This window comes from Amphiprion ocellaris, chromosome 7 (assembly GCF_022539595.1).
Source record: "Amphiprion ocellaris isolate individual 3 ecotype Okinawa chromosome 7, ASM2253959v1, whole genome shotgun sequence".
Lineage (NCBI taxonomy): Eukaryota > Metazoa > Chordata > Actinopteri > Pomacentridae > Amphiprion > Amphiprion ocellaris.
In genome coordinates, this window is record NC_072772.1 from 11,532,358 (window position 1) to 11,548,000 (window position 15,643).

Here is a 15,643-nt window from a genome sequence, read left to right on the forward strand (position 1 = left end):
AAGCAGTTGATGGTCACTCCCAGCATCTTGCGGTTTGCTCTCCCCAGCAGTGAGAGGGACAGGCCAGCTGTGGCGGTGGCTGCAGTAGTGAAGAGGGACAAGCGTTCTATGAGTGCTAGCAGTGAAGAGAGCATGGGGAGCTGGTCTCATATAACCCCCGAGGATGACCCCCACGAGGAGACCAGTAGTTTTATCCAGCTGAGCGAGGGGTCAGTAACCGTTGCTCCTTGATACTGCTCCAAACACTGCTATTCCCACCCTCACCCCACTCTCATTGGCCCATTGCTACTGACACTTGTGTTCTCCTGCGTCAATGCCAATTTATTCCCCGCTGCTGCAATATTCACACCTGCTAAAGCAGTGTATGGCAGAGAGCTCACTGCACAAAGCCATACAGGGCTAGACCCTTCCTGCACCCACACTGCCGGCAGTAGTAGGGTGCAGTGGTATCGCACAGCAAAAGACTAAGTCAGAACATGTGCTACACCATTCTCTGCTTCTTTAAATTCTCATTTGTTTACTCAGCTAATAGCATGGAGTCACTACTCTGCGTTCACCAACGAAAGTGATGATAGTGATAATAATGACACTGCTAGTAGCAGATGAAAATGCCCTGCTTTACTTAAAAAACAAATTATATGCCATAATAATGGCAATTAAAGCTACTGATGTCAATTAAAATGCATGTTGAAACACATTTATTTCTAAAGGTGGTGACGTGTAGTACAAAGACAACAGAGGAAGCCGGATGGTTTTCAGTGTGACAGCAATACCAGGCTCAACTGCAAGGGTAGTTGTCTGCACCTCCATTACACTTGCTGCTCCTTGCAACCTCTCCATCTACCTGCTTACTTTAACTCCACCTCATTCCTGATCCATGTTGTGACACTAGGGCATGGCTGCCAGCCTTGCCTGTCCACCCTTCCCACCTAAACTACCTCCAGATATTCTCATCCCCATGTCCAGGCAGACTCGCTGCCAGACAGAATTCACCAGCTCTCCCAGCTTGAGTGTCCAACGCTGCTGCAGCTGCTATTTATATGTTAATCACCAGCTAACGAACAACATGACCCGCATCGCTGCGCTTGGTTTTTGTTCTCTTCAGCGATCGTGTTGGATGTTTTGAGACAACATACAAGTGACACTGTCTCTGGCTCTGTCTTTTTTTTTTTTTTTTCAAATTGGTTTACAGGAATGGGACAAGCAGCACATCTAGCTTAGGCCTTGCAGACCTGGATGCTTTTTCTGATGTGCCCACTCAGAGCACAGTAATCAGGTATATGCCACTGTCACCGCCCGGTGCTGAGATGTTTCTCATTATTGTTTCAATCTCATGTTTATAATGACATTTTTTAATATGACAGAACATTTTCAGATACTATATTGCCTTTTTTGTGTGTGTTCTTACCATTAGACATGCCTGTCCAGCATGTCATTCAAGCACAGGAAAATAATGTTCTATTTATAGGCCTCTCCACTCTGCTGTATTTCTTCTTTTAATAACAATGCATAGTATTTACTAATATAAAAGGAATATGTCAACATTTTAGACAATATACTTATTCATTTTCTTGCTGTGATATTGATTTCTGTAAAACTACAATATATCATTTTTGAATTTTGTTATTATATATCGATTAAACTGTATGTTTTCAGTATTTATGCTAAGCTAAGCTAACCCGATTTTCACATCTAACTTTTAGCAAGAAAGTAAGTAAGTATAAAGTGTCTTCCTGAACCATTCTTTAAAGTGATAATGTATGTTACATTAACTTTCAGTTTTAAATATTCTTCTGTATCACAGTGAGGAGACTGAGAAAGGCCACCTGGCAGGAGCCAAGGAGAGTGTCTTTGGTAAGTGTAGTCATGGATTCTGAAGTTGTCTCAGTGTTATCCACTGGGTAATTATTCACCTCCTTCAGTTTTACCTTTCTTACTGCTCACCAGGAGCCCGTAAGTGAACAGAGGTAGAGTATGTACTGGGTCTCTGCGATTAATACCTCAAATGGATTTGCTTGAATATAAGCTATCCTCTTTTCTGAATCCAGGATGGTCATAAATAATTAAAAATGGTCCACAGCTCCCAAAGCGTGTCAACACAGAGTTCATCTTTGTTTAATGGCACACACTGCAACAAAGATTATCCCAAAGCAATACTTTGCTCGGGATATTTTTATTTCATGAAGCTGAACATGTTGTGTGTGATGGCATGCAAAGGCCTTGCGTGTTAGCTTTTGATGTCCCAGTGAGCGTAGAACAGATGAACTGTCAGTGCTATCCCACAGTGCTTTGATGGTGGGGACAACATAGTTAACATCAAGGTGCGTTCTGTAGGGATGACTTCTGATACAGTTTTACCTTTGATCTTTCAGAAGGTAGTGCAGCGAGGACAGCAGGCGGTAGTGGCAACCTCAGGGAGATGTTGGTGGTAAACTGTGACCTCGAGCCAGAGTGTGTGGACTCCGAACTCAGAGTCGCTCTGCAGTGGATTGCTGCCTCTGAGCTGGGCCTTCCCGCTCTCTATTTCAGGAAGTCCAAAGAGACGAGGCTTGTGAAGGTAGGAACGGTAGTTGGAAAGTCAAATAAAAAACAAAAACAGAGAGCCAGATTATTTTCATCAGCTATGTTACTGATTGTATTATTATAGCTAAAAATGTTATCCCAGTGCATGGTGAAACATTATATTGTTATTTTATTATTATATAACTGTGGAATAAATAAATAAAAGGAAACGCTTCCTACACACATGTAATGAAGACCTTATGCTTACTGTTGGATTTGTTGTTTGTTCTCTCAGTTCCAGAGGGTGGTCCACCTGATGTCTCAGAAGTCATGGCGGATTGCAGACTTGTTCAGTGCTGTGGTTCAGTTTTGTAAGCTAACTGAAAAAGAGGAAGAAGCAGGCCGGTCTCTCCAGTCCAGCCTGTTTGACTGGCTTTTGGAGACCCTTTAGGACTTACTAACCTCCTCATACTGCAGACAAAAAAATTAATGCTCACTCATCTCTCACATGTTCCTAACTGTTTGCCCCATCATGTCTCATCACACCAAGTGTCTCCTACTGCAAGCTGAAAGCACGATGCAATCAGCATACTTGAGAAATTCATACCTCTAACCCCGTCCATTAAGGTTGTGTTTCTTCTTTTGTCTTTTGTCTTGTTCGCAGCTATGAATGGACCAGTCTCCCTTTAACAAGAGCATGTTTTCAGACTTACCTCTCTGGTGAGATACACACAAGCAGCGCAAACTGTAGGTATATGGGTTGGACATTCCTGATGGGAATGAACTAGCCCTCAGCTGATTATAGTCGGCAGGTTTTAACTGCTCCAGATTATATATAAATATATATATTTAGAGACTCTCACAGCCAAATTGGGTTTATTTATTTATTCCAAATGAACACGTGAAGCAAATCACCTATAGAACACAGGAGAATCAGGTTAAATTCTCCCCACAACTCAACATGCTCAAACCTTTTGTATCAAAACTACTTTATAAAAGAGGCTGTTCAAATGTAAGCCCAGAAAAGCTCTTTCAGTATCTTCTGATAGCCACTTAGAAGTGCACATTTGCTTTACATGAGAAAAACGTCCATGTCTTTGTTGTGTTCATTGGCCAACATACCACCTCTCTTGTGACGTTTAAATTCAGTTCTAAGTAAGTATCTTATTTTGTTCATGTTACTCGAGAACTGATTATTTTCGATAGCTGTATTGTATATACTGTAGATTTGGAACTGCTGCACCTTGGAGTAGTGGACTGCTCTATTTAGCTTTTACTATGTCCGAAAGACAGAGTAAGGTTTGTAATGTTGAATTTGTATGTGGATTTGGTCTGTTTATTTCTCTACTTAGTGGTAATCTAGTGTTATATCAGCATTGGGGAAAAAAGCACACAATCCAGCTGTAAACTCTGTCACAGTAGAACTGAATGTATTTATCTTTTGACATCATTAAATTTCTGTGATGTGAAATACAGAGTGTATGATTTCTAACATTCAACAGAACAGCCATAGAGAATGCTCAGTTACACATTTGTTGACATTACTGTTACACTGCATTTTCTGCTGTTCCTAAAACAGGTTGCAGGCACAGTGAGTGTGTAAAACAGCCATACGATGTTTTAGTCATAACCAGGAAAGCTACCAAATAAACTGTCATCATTGTGGTATGCTTTCAGAAAATACTGCTTAGGTACACAGAAACATGCAAGGCAGTGGGAACAAGAGTATCACGTCTTTGCTATCTGATAATGGATTCATGGAGATGAAACATAGACAGACATTTACAGTAATTCTGATGTGTGAATATGATGAAAAGGTTTTCTTTAATGCAGTATGTTGCAAAAATTGAAAAAATGATCTAATTTAAGATGTTTACAAGTAAGATAGCAGAGTATCAGAGTATAACTCACACCTGAAAACATTTAAAGGCTTTATACAGCTTCATTACGATCTGGTTATCTTTCTTTAATGTCAACGGTGAGCTTTAAAGAAATACTCTGACAATTTGGGTAATAGCTTAGCCACTTTCTTGCCAAGAGTTAGATGAGAGAATCCAATTTGATTTCTGTACATGTATTTCATAATCCATGCTGTAACAATTTTTCGACAAACTGGGACATGAAGTTCATCCACATGCTGGCTATTTGCAGTTGATGTTAAGATGTGGTATATGTTACTCAACACATTGTGAGACTACAACGTGTCCTTTTACATTTCACTTATTGCTTGGATTAAAAAGGCAAAATCCAACATGTCAGATTCGGTGCTCACTGCCTACCAGCAGTAGAGGACCAGGTTAGCTGTCCCTCTCTGCTTCTTTAATGCTAAGCTAATCGATACACCTCTTGGTTCCAGCTCCATATTTAATGTACTGATAATAAAGCGAATCATCTTTTTGTCTAACCCTTCATAATACAACAAATCAATCCTTCCCCCACAATGTAAAACTATTTCTTTAAAGCCTAATTGAAACATTCAGCTACTTGGGATGGTATTTTATGAGCGTAGTTTCCATACTACTGATGATGACTTCCAATCACAGTTTAATCTTGCATGGATGTTAAAAGACAGTCTTTTACCTGAGTGCAACAGCAGATTTTTTTTTTTCAGATAGCAATCCCCAATTAAACAGATGCGAAGTGGAAAACACAAATTGATTGTTGTGTCCATGTGTATGACTGCCTCTGATGGGTCAGGGGGTGAAGTCAGTACCAGATTCGGCATGTGTTATCCTTGCTGCCTGCAGGGGAGCAAAAACCAAAACAGGTGGTTGCACAGAAGGACACAGCTGCGTGTTTTTCATCTAAAATGTGCAATTAAGCATTTGTGACGGCTGGCGAGGAGGAGCTTATTCACTGCTCCAGGCTACATTTTAACAGTGTGTGGTTGTCAGACGAGGGGTGTGTGTGAGAACGGCGTATACCTGTAATGATGGTGTCACCCTCATAGTTGAAAACGCAGGAGAAGATCTCGTCGGTGTGCCCTTCCAGGACTTGTACGCAGACTCCAGACTGAACATCCCACAGACGAGCCGTCTTGTCTGAGCTGGCGGTCAGGACTCTGCTGCCCTGGGGGCTGAAGCAGATCTGCCAAGAGAGGCCGAGTCAGGAGAGTTAGCTTTACTCAGAGGTGGGTGTGTGCTACATGAGCGACAGAATGCTGAATAAGACACTAAGCCAGAAGAAGCCTAGAAATGACAAAAGGAGAGGAAAATGAATGCATTTTTTTTAGCACTTTAACATGTCAGCATCATTATTCCACAGAGGTCATTCGACTTAAAATACTTAAGGAGAATAAAGGCACCAGTGCCACTACTTAGTGAAGACAATAGAGTATTATGAAAATCACAGCTGAAGCTGATTGTGTTACAGCCCGCATATATCGTTCCCTAAATGGCTTTATATCCTAACAGTGAAGGGTAGGGAAAGGGATGATTAAATGAAGTTGGCTCTTGATGGCCATGAAAGTAAAGTATGTTTTTATTAAAACTCTAAACTGAACATCAAGCAGTGACCCCAGACAGGAAAAGAAAAGACAGGAAGCTGACAAATATAGAAGACTGAAGGAAGAAGATGACAGTTGAAGCTACAATACGATGTGCTGAAATGGAAGGAAGACGAATTAAAATGGATAAAGAAGAGAAAGAACATCAGAAAAAAAGTGCAGGAACAAGGTATAAATAAACATGATCATGTTGTGTCTCATTTCCATATTGTGTATTAGTTCTAACCTCATTTCTAAATAGTGGGTTCACGCGTCCTACTGCATAAGTTATAAAGTTGGCATTCACAGTGTGGTGTTGATGGATGCTATGTAACCTGAGATACCATCTGTTAATGTTCATGTCTTGACTCACATCACATCTGAGACAGCAAATCTGCCAATTAGAACTTTATTTATGTTAAAAGACCCTCACTGACCCCATTATGCCTGCCCCACTGTTGGCATGGGATACAAAAGTGCCACTTACTCATCCATTTGGATTCTTCCTCTTTAACTGTGAAGCATGCTCCAAATGTGCTGTTTCACTGAAATCATTTTGGCCTGAGTGAAGTGCCAGAAAAAAAGCTAATGGTATGTCCAAAATGGGAAAGATTCCTCTTCATAGAACAATAGGCTTTTCCAAATGTCCCTTCTAGGTAACAATTTGTGGGCCAGAAATAGCTTTCTACCAGGGCCTGCTAAAATGCAACTTACTCATCTGTCTGGATTCCTCCCCTTTAACACTGAAGCATGCTGTACATGTGCTCTACAAATTCCATGACAATGAGACTTCTCCATTAAGAAAATTCAGCTTTCCATTAAGGAATCTCACAGTGAAATCATTTTAGCCTGAGTAAAGAGCAAGGGGGGAAAAAAAGTAATGAGGTGTCCAAGATGGGAAGCATTCCTTTAACTAGCAGAGACACTGAAAGCAAAAGATCTTACAATGTCATAAGATGCTATATGCACTAGAATCCACATAGAAAAACAAATCAAGCCTCGAGAATGACTTACTCCATTACCAGTCTATCATTTATATTATAAATGAAAAAAAGAGTAGCAAGGTAGAAGAAAGACTGAGACACAATGACAATAACAGTAAAAGCATTTCCGAGCAAGACACAGAAATAGAAGGACAACCCAGTGAGAAAAATGTTTAAGAAGCAGGGAGGGGAGGAGGAGAAGTGCCCTGTTAGGCAGAGATTAGTGTCATAATCCTCTGGAATCATCCTCCATCCAGCCTATTTATTACTGACTGTCTGATGTGTGGGCTGCACAGTGGCGTAGTGGTTAGCACTTTCGCCTTGCAGCAAGAAGGTCCCTGGTTCGCGTCCCGGCTTTCCCGGGATCTTTCTGCATGGAGGTTACATGTTCTCCCTGTGCATGCGTGGGTTTTCTCCGGGTACTCCGGCTTCCTCCCACAGTCCAAAAATATGCTGAGGTTAATTGATTATTCTAAATTGCCCGTAGGTGTGAATGTGAGAGTGATTGTTTGTCTATATATGTAGCCCTGCGACAGACTGGTGACCTGTCTAGGGTGTCCCCTGCCTTCACCCGAGTCAGCTGGGATAGGCTCCAGCCCCCCCCGCGACCCTAGTGAGGATTAAGCGGTGTATAGATAATGGATGGATGGATGTCTGATGTGTTTCAGTGAACACATGCAGAGAAACTCTCTGAGCCAGACCCTGCAGAAAACACACACTCATGCAGATCATTAGACCTGACAAATAGTAAATGGGTAAAAATCACTCCCATTACGAGCAAGGTCAATGCCGGGTCAAACACAGCACACACACTCAAATCACAGCAGGCCATGTTTCACAGGGTTAAAAGTTCTTCTTGAGAATGTGGGATGATTTGTGATGGCAGGGTGTAACATTTGTCCTCTGAGTTCAAAGACTAATAGCACGAGGTCAGACCATGCACAATGATGGTCAAGGATGACACAAAACATCTTGGAGCCTGGACTCCTGTCCCTTCATTTCAGCATCACACTTTATCCCATGTTAACAAGATAATCTGAGGAAATATCCTATTTAAGGCACAGGCAAAGGGAGCTGCAGCCAGAGACTGGGGGATAATCTGACACAAAAAATTACAAGCTCATTCACAACTGCTATTTGCCTGACGCATCCACAACCAGTTATACTGATATTTCATTATTATTATAATTATAATCTACTTCGGTGTTATTATATTATACTGCAGAGTCATATGAATAGCAAGACAATGCTCTAAGTATGGTTTTAAAAATGTTTTCTTGTTGCAAGTTTGTCAAAGATCGAAAGTTAACAGGACATAAATGTGACCCAATGTGTTTGTTATCAATTACATTTCAATAAACACAATTCTGAATCACTTCTGTGCTACTTAATATTAATAACTGTATGCTAACAATAGTAGAAAACTATTTTGTTTTTAAGAGACTGAGACTGAGACTGCGACTGCTGCGATTTTAGCTTTTCAAATAGAGGAACGACCACCAAAAAACAGAACAAAACAAAAAAAATCAGATAAAATTGAATTGTAGAATGAAAGCTAGTGGAAACAAACACTTGCCGTGAACAGCAAGAGAGTTTGGAGAGTCCTAAAAAGACTTGTGGGAAAGGCAGGGCTGAGATACTTTGGGTTCAGTGGCTTACCTTGGAGATTTCTCCGTCATGGCCTTCTAAGGTGACGAGACACTGATGTGTGATTGCACTGAACACTCGTGCTGTACCTGAGAAAGACAGACAGGCAGGGTCATTACTGTGTGTGGACTGTGCTTTTTACTTGACAAATGCTGATTTTGCCATATGAAACTAAAATGTATACAGCAAGTAGCAAGTAAATAATACAGAGGCATCAACAAAATGTAAAGTTATTAATGAACCCTTTGCACTTGGTAAAATTAAAGTGAAATTTACATGCCAAAATGGTGATTATCTTAATTTATATTTATCATTGAGGTCATAGTGAGTGGTGGTGGATTGCATTGCAAAGTATCACTACGATCTCCCACCCCCTTCATGTATGTTACTGGAGTGAACATAGTACAAGAAACATTTAAATATAAAGCTGTCCAGCACACAAAAACTGCCCATTATGACCTTAATAATGAACACAGAGTGCAAGCAACACCTATAATACTGGAACTCCATTAATGATGTAACCTTTTTAGCAAATGAATGCATTGTTAGTCTTACCATCAGCAGAGGCAGTGGCAATGAGCTGACCACTTAAATCAAAACACACATCCAACACCTCTTCTTTGTGTCCAACTAGGGTGGTCACACACTTCCCACTGACTGCCTCCCACAACTGCAAACACATTTCCACAGAAGAAAAAACAAACAAAAACGATGTAACTACAGATGCACTCAGGGAGGAATCTCATAAGCACAATAAGTAGGAGAACATATATGTGGACACATGCAAGACAAGTCTCATAAAGTTTGCTTGCATGTAGCTGTTAGCTGTCTGAAGTGGCTTTATTGTAGCCCTCTCCCCTGGAGGAGTGCAGTGAGGTGGATAATTCTTACTAGGGAGCATGACTCATTGTGGCATAATTAAAGAATTAGGATTTGATTTTTGTCCTTGAAGTGATCATGAAGACAGGAGGTGTAGAGGAGATGGAAAATGGGAAATGGAAGAGAGTGAATACGAATGACAAGAGCCATCCATCACAAATATCTAAGCCTTGAAGTAGTTTAAAATGCTACATTAATGTCTATTATACAGCTACAGCAGGGGGGAAAATGAATTCCACTAGGAAAAGTAAATTATTAACAAGCCCCCCCCAAGGTGATTTCTCACCTTGGAGGTTTTGTCCATGGAACCTGTAACAATGAGGGAGCAGTCCCAGTTAAACTGAACATTGCTTATTTCTCCTGTGTGACCAGTCAGAGTGTGAACACGTCTGAGAAAAGACAGAAAAAGTAGCCATTAATCAGTTGTGCACTCTTGTATGCTACATCTATTGGTGTAATATAAGGAATGTAAATGGAGTATAAATTATGACTCAGGCATAAATCAAAGCAGACATCGCAGTAGCAGTGAAGATGCTTGACCTTCCTGAAGCCACATCCCATATAGCAACTGTGTGGTCGAAGGAGCCGGTGACAAGCTGATTGCCAACTGTGTTAAAGCACAACGACAGGACCTCTGCAGTGTGACCCTGGATGGGATAAAAGAGATAGCGTAATCCCTCAATGCCTCATTTCCTTTCTTTGTCATAGCCTCTCCCATAATGTAAGAAAATGCACATGTCAAAATGCAAATATTGTTTATTAAAATATACATCCAGAGACAAGCCTTAAAAGGTAGATATCTAAATACTTGAACTTAATTTTTAATAAGAGCATATGGTGAAGATTCTGCGCCCAGTTGACTGCTGTCAGGATGACTGATTCTTCACACTGTGAGATACTCAATGGAGCTGTTTCTCAGTGAGACGAAGCCAGTCAACCAGCCAGCCACACTATGAACCCACGTGCAGTCTGCACATCAAAGAGGACCTACTGCTCCCATATGAGAGGGTTATCATCGTCTTCTGTAAGAGTTAAAGCTATATTTCCCATCAGATTTTTTTTGGACATGTGAAGTGGCAAAAATGCTGGCCATAGACAGGAATTAACGCCCAATATCAGCTATAATTACTTTCACAAGTGAATTAGAAGTTAATTAAAGAAAAACGAATGAACAGATGTGTCCCAATGTCAGAAAAAAAGCAACAGATGCAAATTGATAACGTAAGTAAAGTTAACGCACAGTCAGAGTGGCCACCTCCTCCCCACTCTCCACGTCCCACAGCTTGGCAGTGGTGTCCATGCTGCCTGTGGCCACCAGTGTGCTCTGAGGGTTGAACGCCAGGCACACCTACACAAAACAAAACTCTCTTTCACAGTTACTTGTGGTTTACGCTGCTACAAAGACAGAGACAGATTTATTATCTAAGCACTAAATATAATATCAAAGTACAACCATTAAACTACAGAGTTTAAATGCATAGCTAGCCTTGGGCCCTTTTGTGAGAAAATGTGCATAATTATGTCTATATGCAGTAGTATACAGCATATAAAGCAATAACTGGCCAAAAACTAATGGTAATTGCATACTTTTAAGTTAAAACAGACTGTGATACATACTATTTCTGCCATGTGTCCTCGGAAAGTATGAAAACATTTGCCAGTCTCAGCGCACCATAGTTTGCAGGTCTTATCAAAAGAGCCCGTGGCAATCTTGTCTCTAAGTTAATCATGAGGAAATAAAGCAAGGAAACAGAAAATTTAATATTAAACACTCTTTTGAATGTCAAATAAAGCCACTGAAGTCTCACATGCCATGAAAGTTGTGCAGAAACAGCTCATTACCCATATGGGTTGTTGAATGCGATTGCGTATACCACATTTCTATGGCCCTCTAGCATGTGCAGCTCCGTGCCTGAGGCCGTGTCCCAAACTCTGCATGTTCTGTCATAACTCCCAGTTATAAACCTGTAGTGTGAAATACAAGAGCAAAAAACTATAAAACAAAGAACACTTCTCCTAAACTCCAAAGACTATTGTATATTTGCAAACTTACCTTGACCCAGATTTGTCAAATGCAACATTTGTCAGTGGCAGTATGTGTGCTTTTAGCTCCTGCAAAAACAGACAGATTGAAAACTATACCCACCAAGGAAACACACCTTTCAGTTTTATTCATCTTTAAAATTACCTCTGTAATTTCCATAAATATAATTAATCTAACTGTAATGAGAAGATCTCTTCCATCTGATCTACCAGGAAGAATCTCCACAGATTGAGACAGAGTAAAGAAGTCAATATTCCCCGAAGTCCTATTTAACTAACCTTGACCTCTATCTATCTGAATTTCATGTATTCATTAATATACTAAGAAGCACCTATTGTTATCATGTTATTGGACTTTTGGTGCTTGTCCTCTATTACAAAGACTCTGTAACTTAGCCACTGCTGCCCTCTAGTGCCGTTTCAGAGCACTGACGACTAATTTCACAGAATCAACTGCTAATTTTCCACAAATGTGAACAAGATTCATAAAACAGGGAGCTACTATACTGCTGCAATTAACTGATGTTTACACATTTCCATCATCCAAAAGCATTTCAACTGTCTGTGTAGAATAAACTACACAAAAATTCACTAGCATTTATTTACTCCTTCAATATGCAACATATCACACAAGCCAAGTTTGTACTGACCCGAAATAACTTTCTACATTAGTGTCATTAAATCATACTATAGATTTTATAACCTGCCGAGTACTTTATTGGGGGGAAAAAAAGGAATGGAGGTCATCACCAGTTGGAATTTAATTGCATCTAAATGTCATGTCACAGTCAAAGTGTTTGCTTATAATTCTCCAGTAATGTAAGTCTTGTGTCTAACCTTGAAAAAACAGAACCTGTGGTGGTTCTGCTGGCCCTGTTTCTGCTGCAGTCGAAGAACCAGATGTTTGACCTGTTCAGCCCGGGATTCTGTGATCAGAGGCTCCGACTGCCTGATTTCTACCACCAACTCATCTGGATTTGTCCTACAAAGCAGGAAAAATAACATTTTCCACAAACTTCAAATGACTTGATAGCAAATGTTTAAAAAATGATGACATGAGAAAAAAATTAGATTGTTTAAGCACAAGAAAATCTGCTATAGAGGAAAAACAGCAAAACAACCATTGAATTCATTCACCCTTTTACCTAAATACAGTTAATATGAAAATACAAAACACTACTCCTCATTTTGTTGAATTTAAGCACAATTTCAGTATGAGCTAAGCTGAAATTGTCGTGCTAAAAACATCTTTCTTGTTTAAAAAAGTGTAGACAAGTAGCATTGAGGAATTTCACTGAACTATAACTTAATATTTCACACAGCTTGGTTAAATAGTGTAACAGGATTGTATTTTTAGCATAACAAGAGAGCAGAAATATAGGTTAGAGGAGTTTTATGATGAGCCACTTTATTGAGACACCCCACGTTGAGTGTTGAGATGACAAAGAACTGGAGGTATGTCTGACCAGTTTAGTAATTTAAATGACAGTATTTTCGAGCGCTCCAAAGCAACAAAACTCTTACAGAGGTGTTTTTTTTTTTTAATCAAACACCTGTCAGTAAGCCAAAGTAATGTGAGGTGTCGAACTTCATCCGACATTATAATATAAAACTCACGTACTCTGGAGTCAAATCCAGAAGGTCGATGGATTTGGTCCTCAAATAACCTCCTTTCTCATATTCCAGGATGATACCTGATAGCAGAAAAACGAATCAAATCAGGAAAATCCACCCATACTGTCCGTTATAAAGTCTCTCGCTTATTTCCCAGACGTTGGTTTAGATACAGGTATATTCATAGTTGTGGAATTAAATAGCAATTAACTCGGCTAACCAATGTTTGGCTTTGGAACTAGTTAGCAAGCTAACACTAGACAAACGTTAGGCTGCAGCAAATAAACAAACATTTCTGTACAGAAGTATCCTATTTTCTTGAAGAGAAGCAACGTTACCTGGAGGATAATATCTGAGAAGGAACCTCTTTAGTTTCATGTTAAACTGTATGAAAGACTCGTCTCATCACGGATCAACAAACCGTTGCCACGGCGACCGGAGCGCGCGTGCACTGACACGCATGCGTAGTAGGAACATAAACAATCAACTTGAGCGCCGCGTTGTGGGACGTTCAGAGCAAATAGAAATGCTGGTGAGTCTGTTAGTGTTGCTATTCTGTAACATCCTGGGGCGTTAGACAAGCAACTCTAGTATGGAAAGATAAATTGACACAAAACTCCTGTTTTACTGATGCTTTTAACGCCCTCACAAGACGCATTATTTCCCTGCTGATCCGCGTATATTTTGGCAATTGGATTTTCTGTTCTGAAACGGTTATTGAAAAACAAAAAAACAGTGGCTATTTGATTTTCGTTTTAAAATACAAAAATTAAAATTGAAATACAAGGCGTTTTCCTTTTCATGATCAAAAAGGGATATACGAAATTTTAAAAATGGTTGGATTTTCATTTTACATTTAGAATAACAAAAAAGTAAAATCAGGAAGAGACAGAAACAAAAAAAGGTCAGTTTTTTCGTTTTCTGAGACCGGAAGTGGTCATCAGCAAGTGTGGAGCCAGAGTACAGTGCGTAGACTGTAAATGCACTATAATTTTTTTTTTCGTGCTCAAAATGAGAGATCGGGTGGCCGATCTTAAAATAAATCACTACTGAATTTTTTTATAGAGCGTTAAAGTTTTGCGAAGCCCGGGGGGCATGGCTACTTGATTGACAGTCCGGTCTGGAATGATTGACAGGTCCTATGGAGGAAGCAGCAGAGACTCTGCTCTCCTCGTTTGGATTAATTCTGATATAATAACTGTTGGTTTATTTATCGGTGGGGCAGCAGAACATTTTCCACAGACAGTTTTTCTGCCCGTTGGGTTGTTTTAACCACTTTTCTACCTTCGGCTGATTCTACCAGCAGACACTGAAAGGACTCTGATAGTTCAGTAAGTTAATGTTTATTTTCGTATCTGTGCCGCTTTTAATGCACTTTATATACAGCTTTAGTGTCAGATATAATGTGTGCCGTGCACTCCAGATGTTGGTGGAGTTTATTTCTGTGTGTGTTGACCAGAGAAGAAAATTAGCATCCGGTAAATATTAGTTTTAATGTTAGCGATGCTAACCGAGCTAGCTGCTCAGTCATAGCATGATTAAAGCTAACGTAACATTAAGCTAACGATGTTTCTGTTGAGTTTCATGTAAACAGCTGAAGTGTGTTGTGTTACTGTAATGTAGTGCATTTAGTTACTAAAACTGTCAGTGGAGACGCTGGTTCACATTAATGTCACGTTTAGAAAATCTAAATATGATTAAAACAGTCAGGTTAAGGTTCTCTGTTGTCAGTAGTCCTGAATATCTCCTGATTCTCTGAAGTTAAACTGGAGAAAACAGTAAATTTACTCCATAATCGTGAAAGTTGTTTAATGACTGATTCACATGTTGTAGTGCTTCTTAGTGCAGATTAGAAAAATAACCTCCCAGAATATGATCAAAGTAATGATGAACACTACAGTTATTATATTTAAATTACAGCACAGATAAGCTGGATAATAAAATCCTATCCCCTAAAGCTGAAGTGACTACAGGCCTTTCTGTTTTTCAGTGCTTGGAAAACTATATGAAATAGTAGGTAAACAGCAGAAGCCGTAAATATGGGCGGGACAGAGAGTCCTCGGCTCTCAGTCAGTCTGACCAATCACTGCTCTCCGTCTGCTCTCAGTCAGTCAATAGTCAGTCTGACCCGGGGGCTACCAGTGAACAGGAGGGTTTTATTAGAGGAAGTCAGACACAGTCACACAGAGAAACATTAGACCTCACACTGAAACGGAGCTACAGCTCTGTGTATTGTAGAAGATTTATTTTCAAAGCTACATGTGTGACGGGAATAATCCGTGCCAGAGCAGACCTCATTAGCACTTCCGCTAGGTCGGCTAACCTTTCCGGTCACTCCAGGGATGCTGTTATCGGTAATGTAGCCACAATATGGATTAATTTTTCGTTTGGGCTTGACAAAGACGAGAAAAAAATATTCAGACCAAGTGGAGCAGCTAGCTAACGCTTATTACAGTGAGATTTACATTTTCAAAATCACAAAAATCTCATT

General features: G+C 40.0%; 2 protein-coding genes across 7 annotated transcripts in view; one reads left to right on the plus strand and one right to left on the minus strand.

Annotated features, from left to right (window-relative positions):
- Positions 1-3,973, plus strand: part of sphkap (SPHK1 interactor, AKAP domain containing) — a 132,751-nt gene extending 128,778 nt beyond the window's left edge. For 2 of the 6 annotated variants that reach the window (XM_055012254.1, XM_023276453.3), the window contains 5 exons: positions 48-209; positions 1,193-1,276; positions 1,805-1,854; positions 2,373-2,557; positions 2,798-3,973. In XM_055012254.1, the coding sequence (XP_054868229.1) occupies positions 48-209; positions 1,193-1,276; positions 1,805-1,854; positions 2,373-2,557; positions 2,798-2,953 (637 nt within the window). In that variant the 3' untranslated portion in view covers positions 2,954-3,973. The remainder of the gene's footprint in view (positions 1-47; positions 210-1,192; positions 1,277-1,804; positions 1,855-2,372; positions 2,558-2,797) is intronic. The other 4 variants (XM_055012255.1, XM_055012257.1, XM_055012258.1 and 1 more) reach the window with 4 other exon arrangements.
- On the minus strand, positions 3,905-15,643 carry daw1 (dynein assembly factor with WDR repeat domains 1). The gene is made up of 13 exons (XM_023276457.2): positions 13,491-15,643; positions 13,160-13,232; positions 12,376-12,520; positions 11,549-11,607; positions 11,338-11,460; positions 11,113-11,212; positions 10,736-10,843; positions 10,036-10,142; positions 9,782-9,884; positions 9,172-9,286; positions 8,629-8,705; positions 5,427-5,589; positions 3,905-5,243 (listed from the first exon to the last, which is right to left on the minus strand). The coding sequence occupies exons 1-13, from the start codon at positions 13,528-13,530 to the stop codon at positions 5,209-5,211; spliced, it is 1,248 nt and encodes a 415-aa protein (XP_023132225.1). The 5' UTR covers positions 13,531-15,643; the 3' UTR covers positions 3,905-5,208.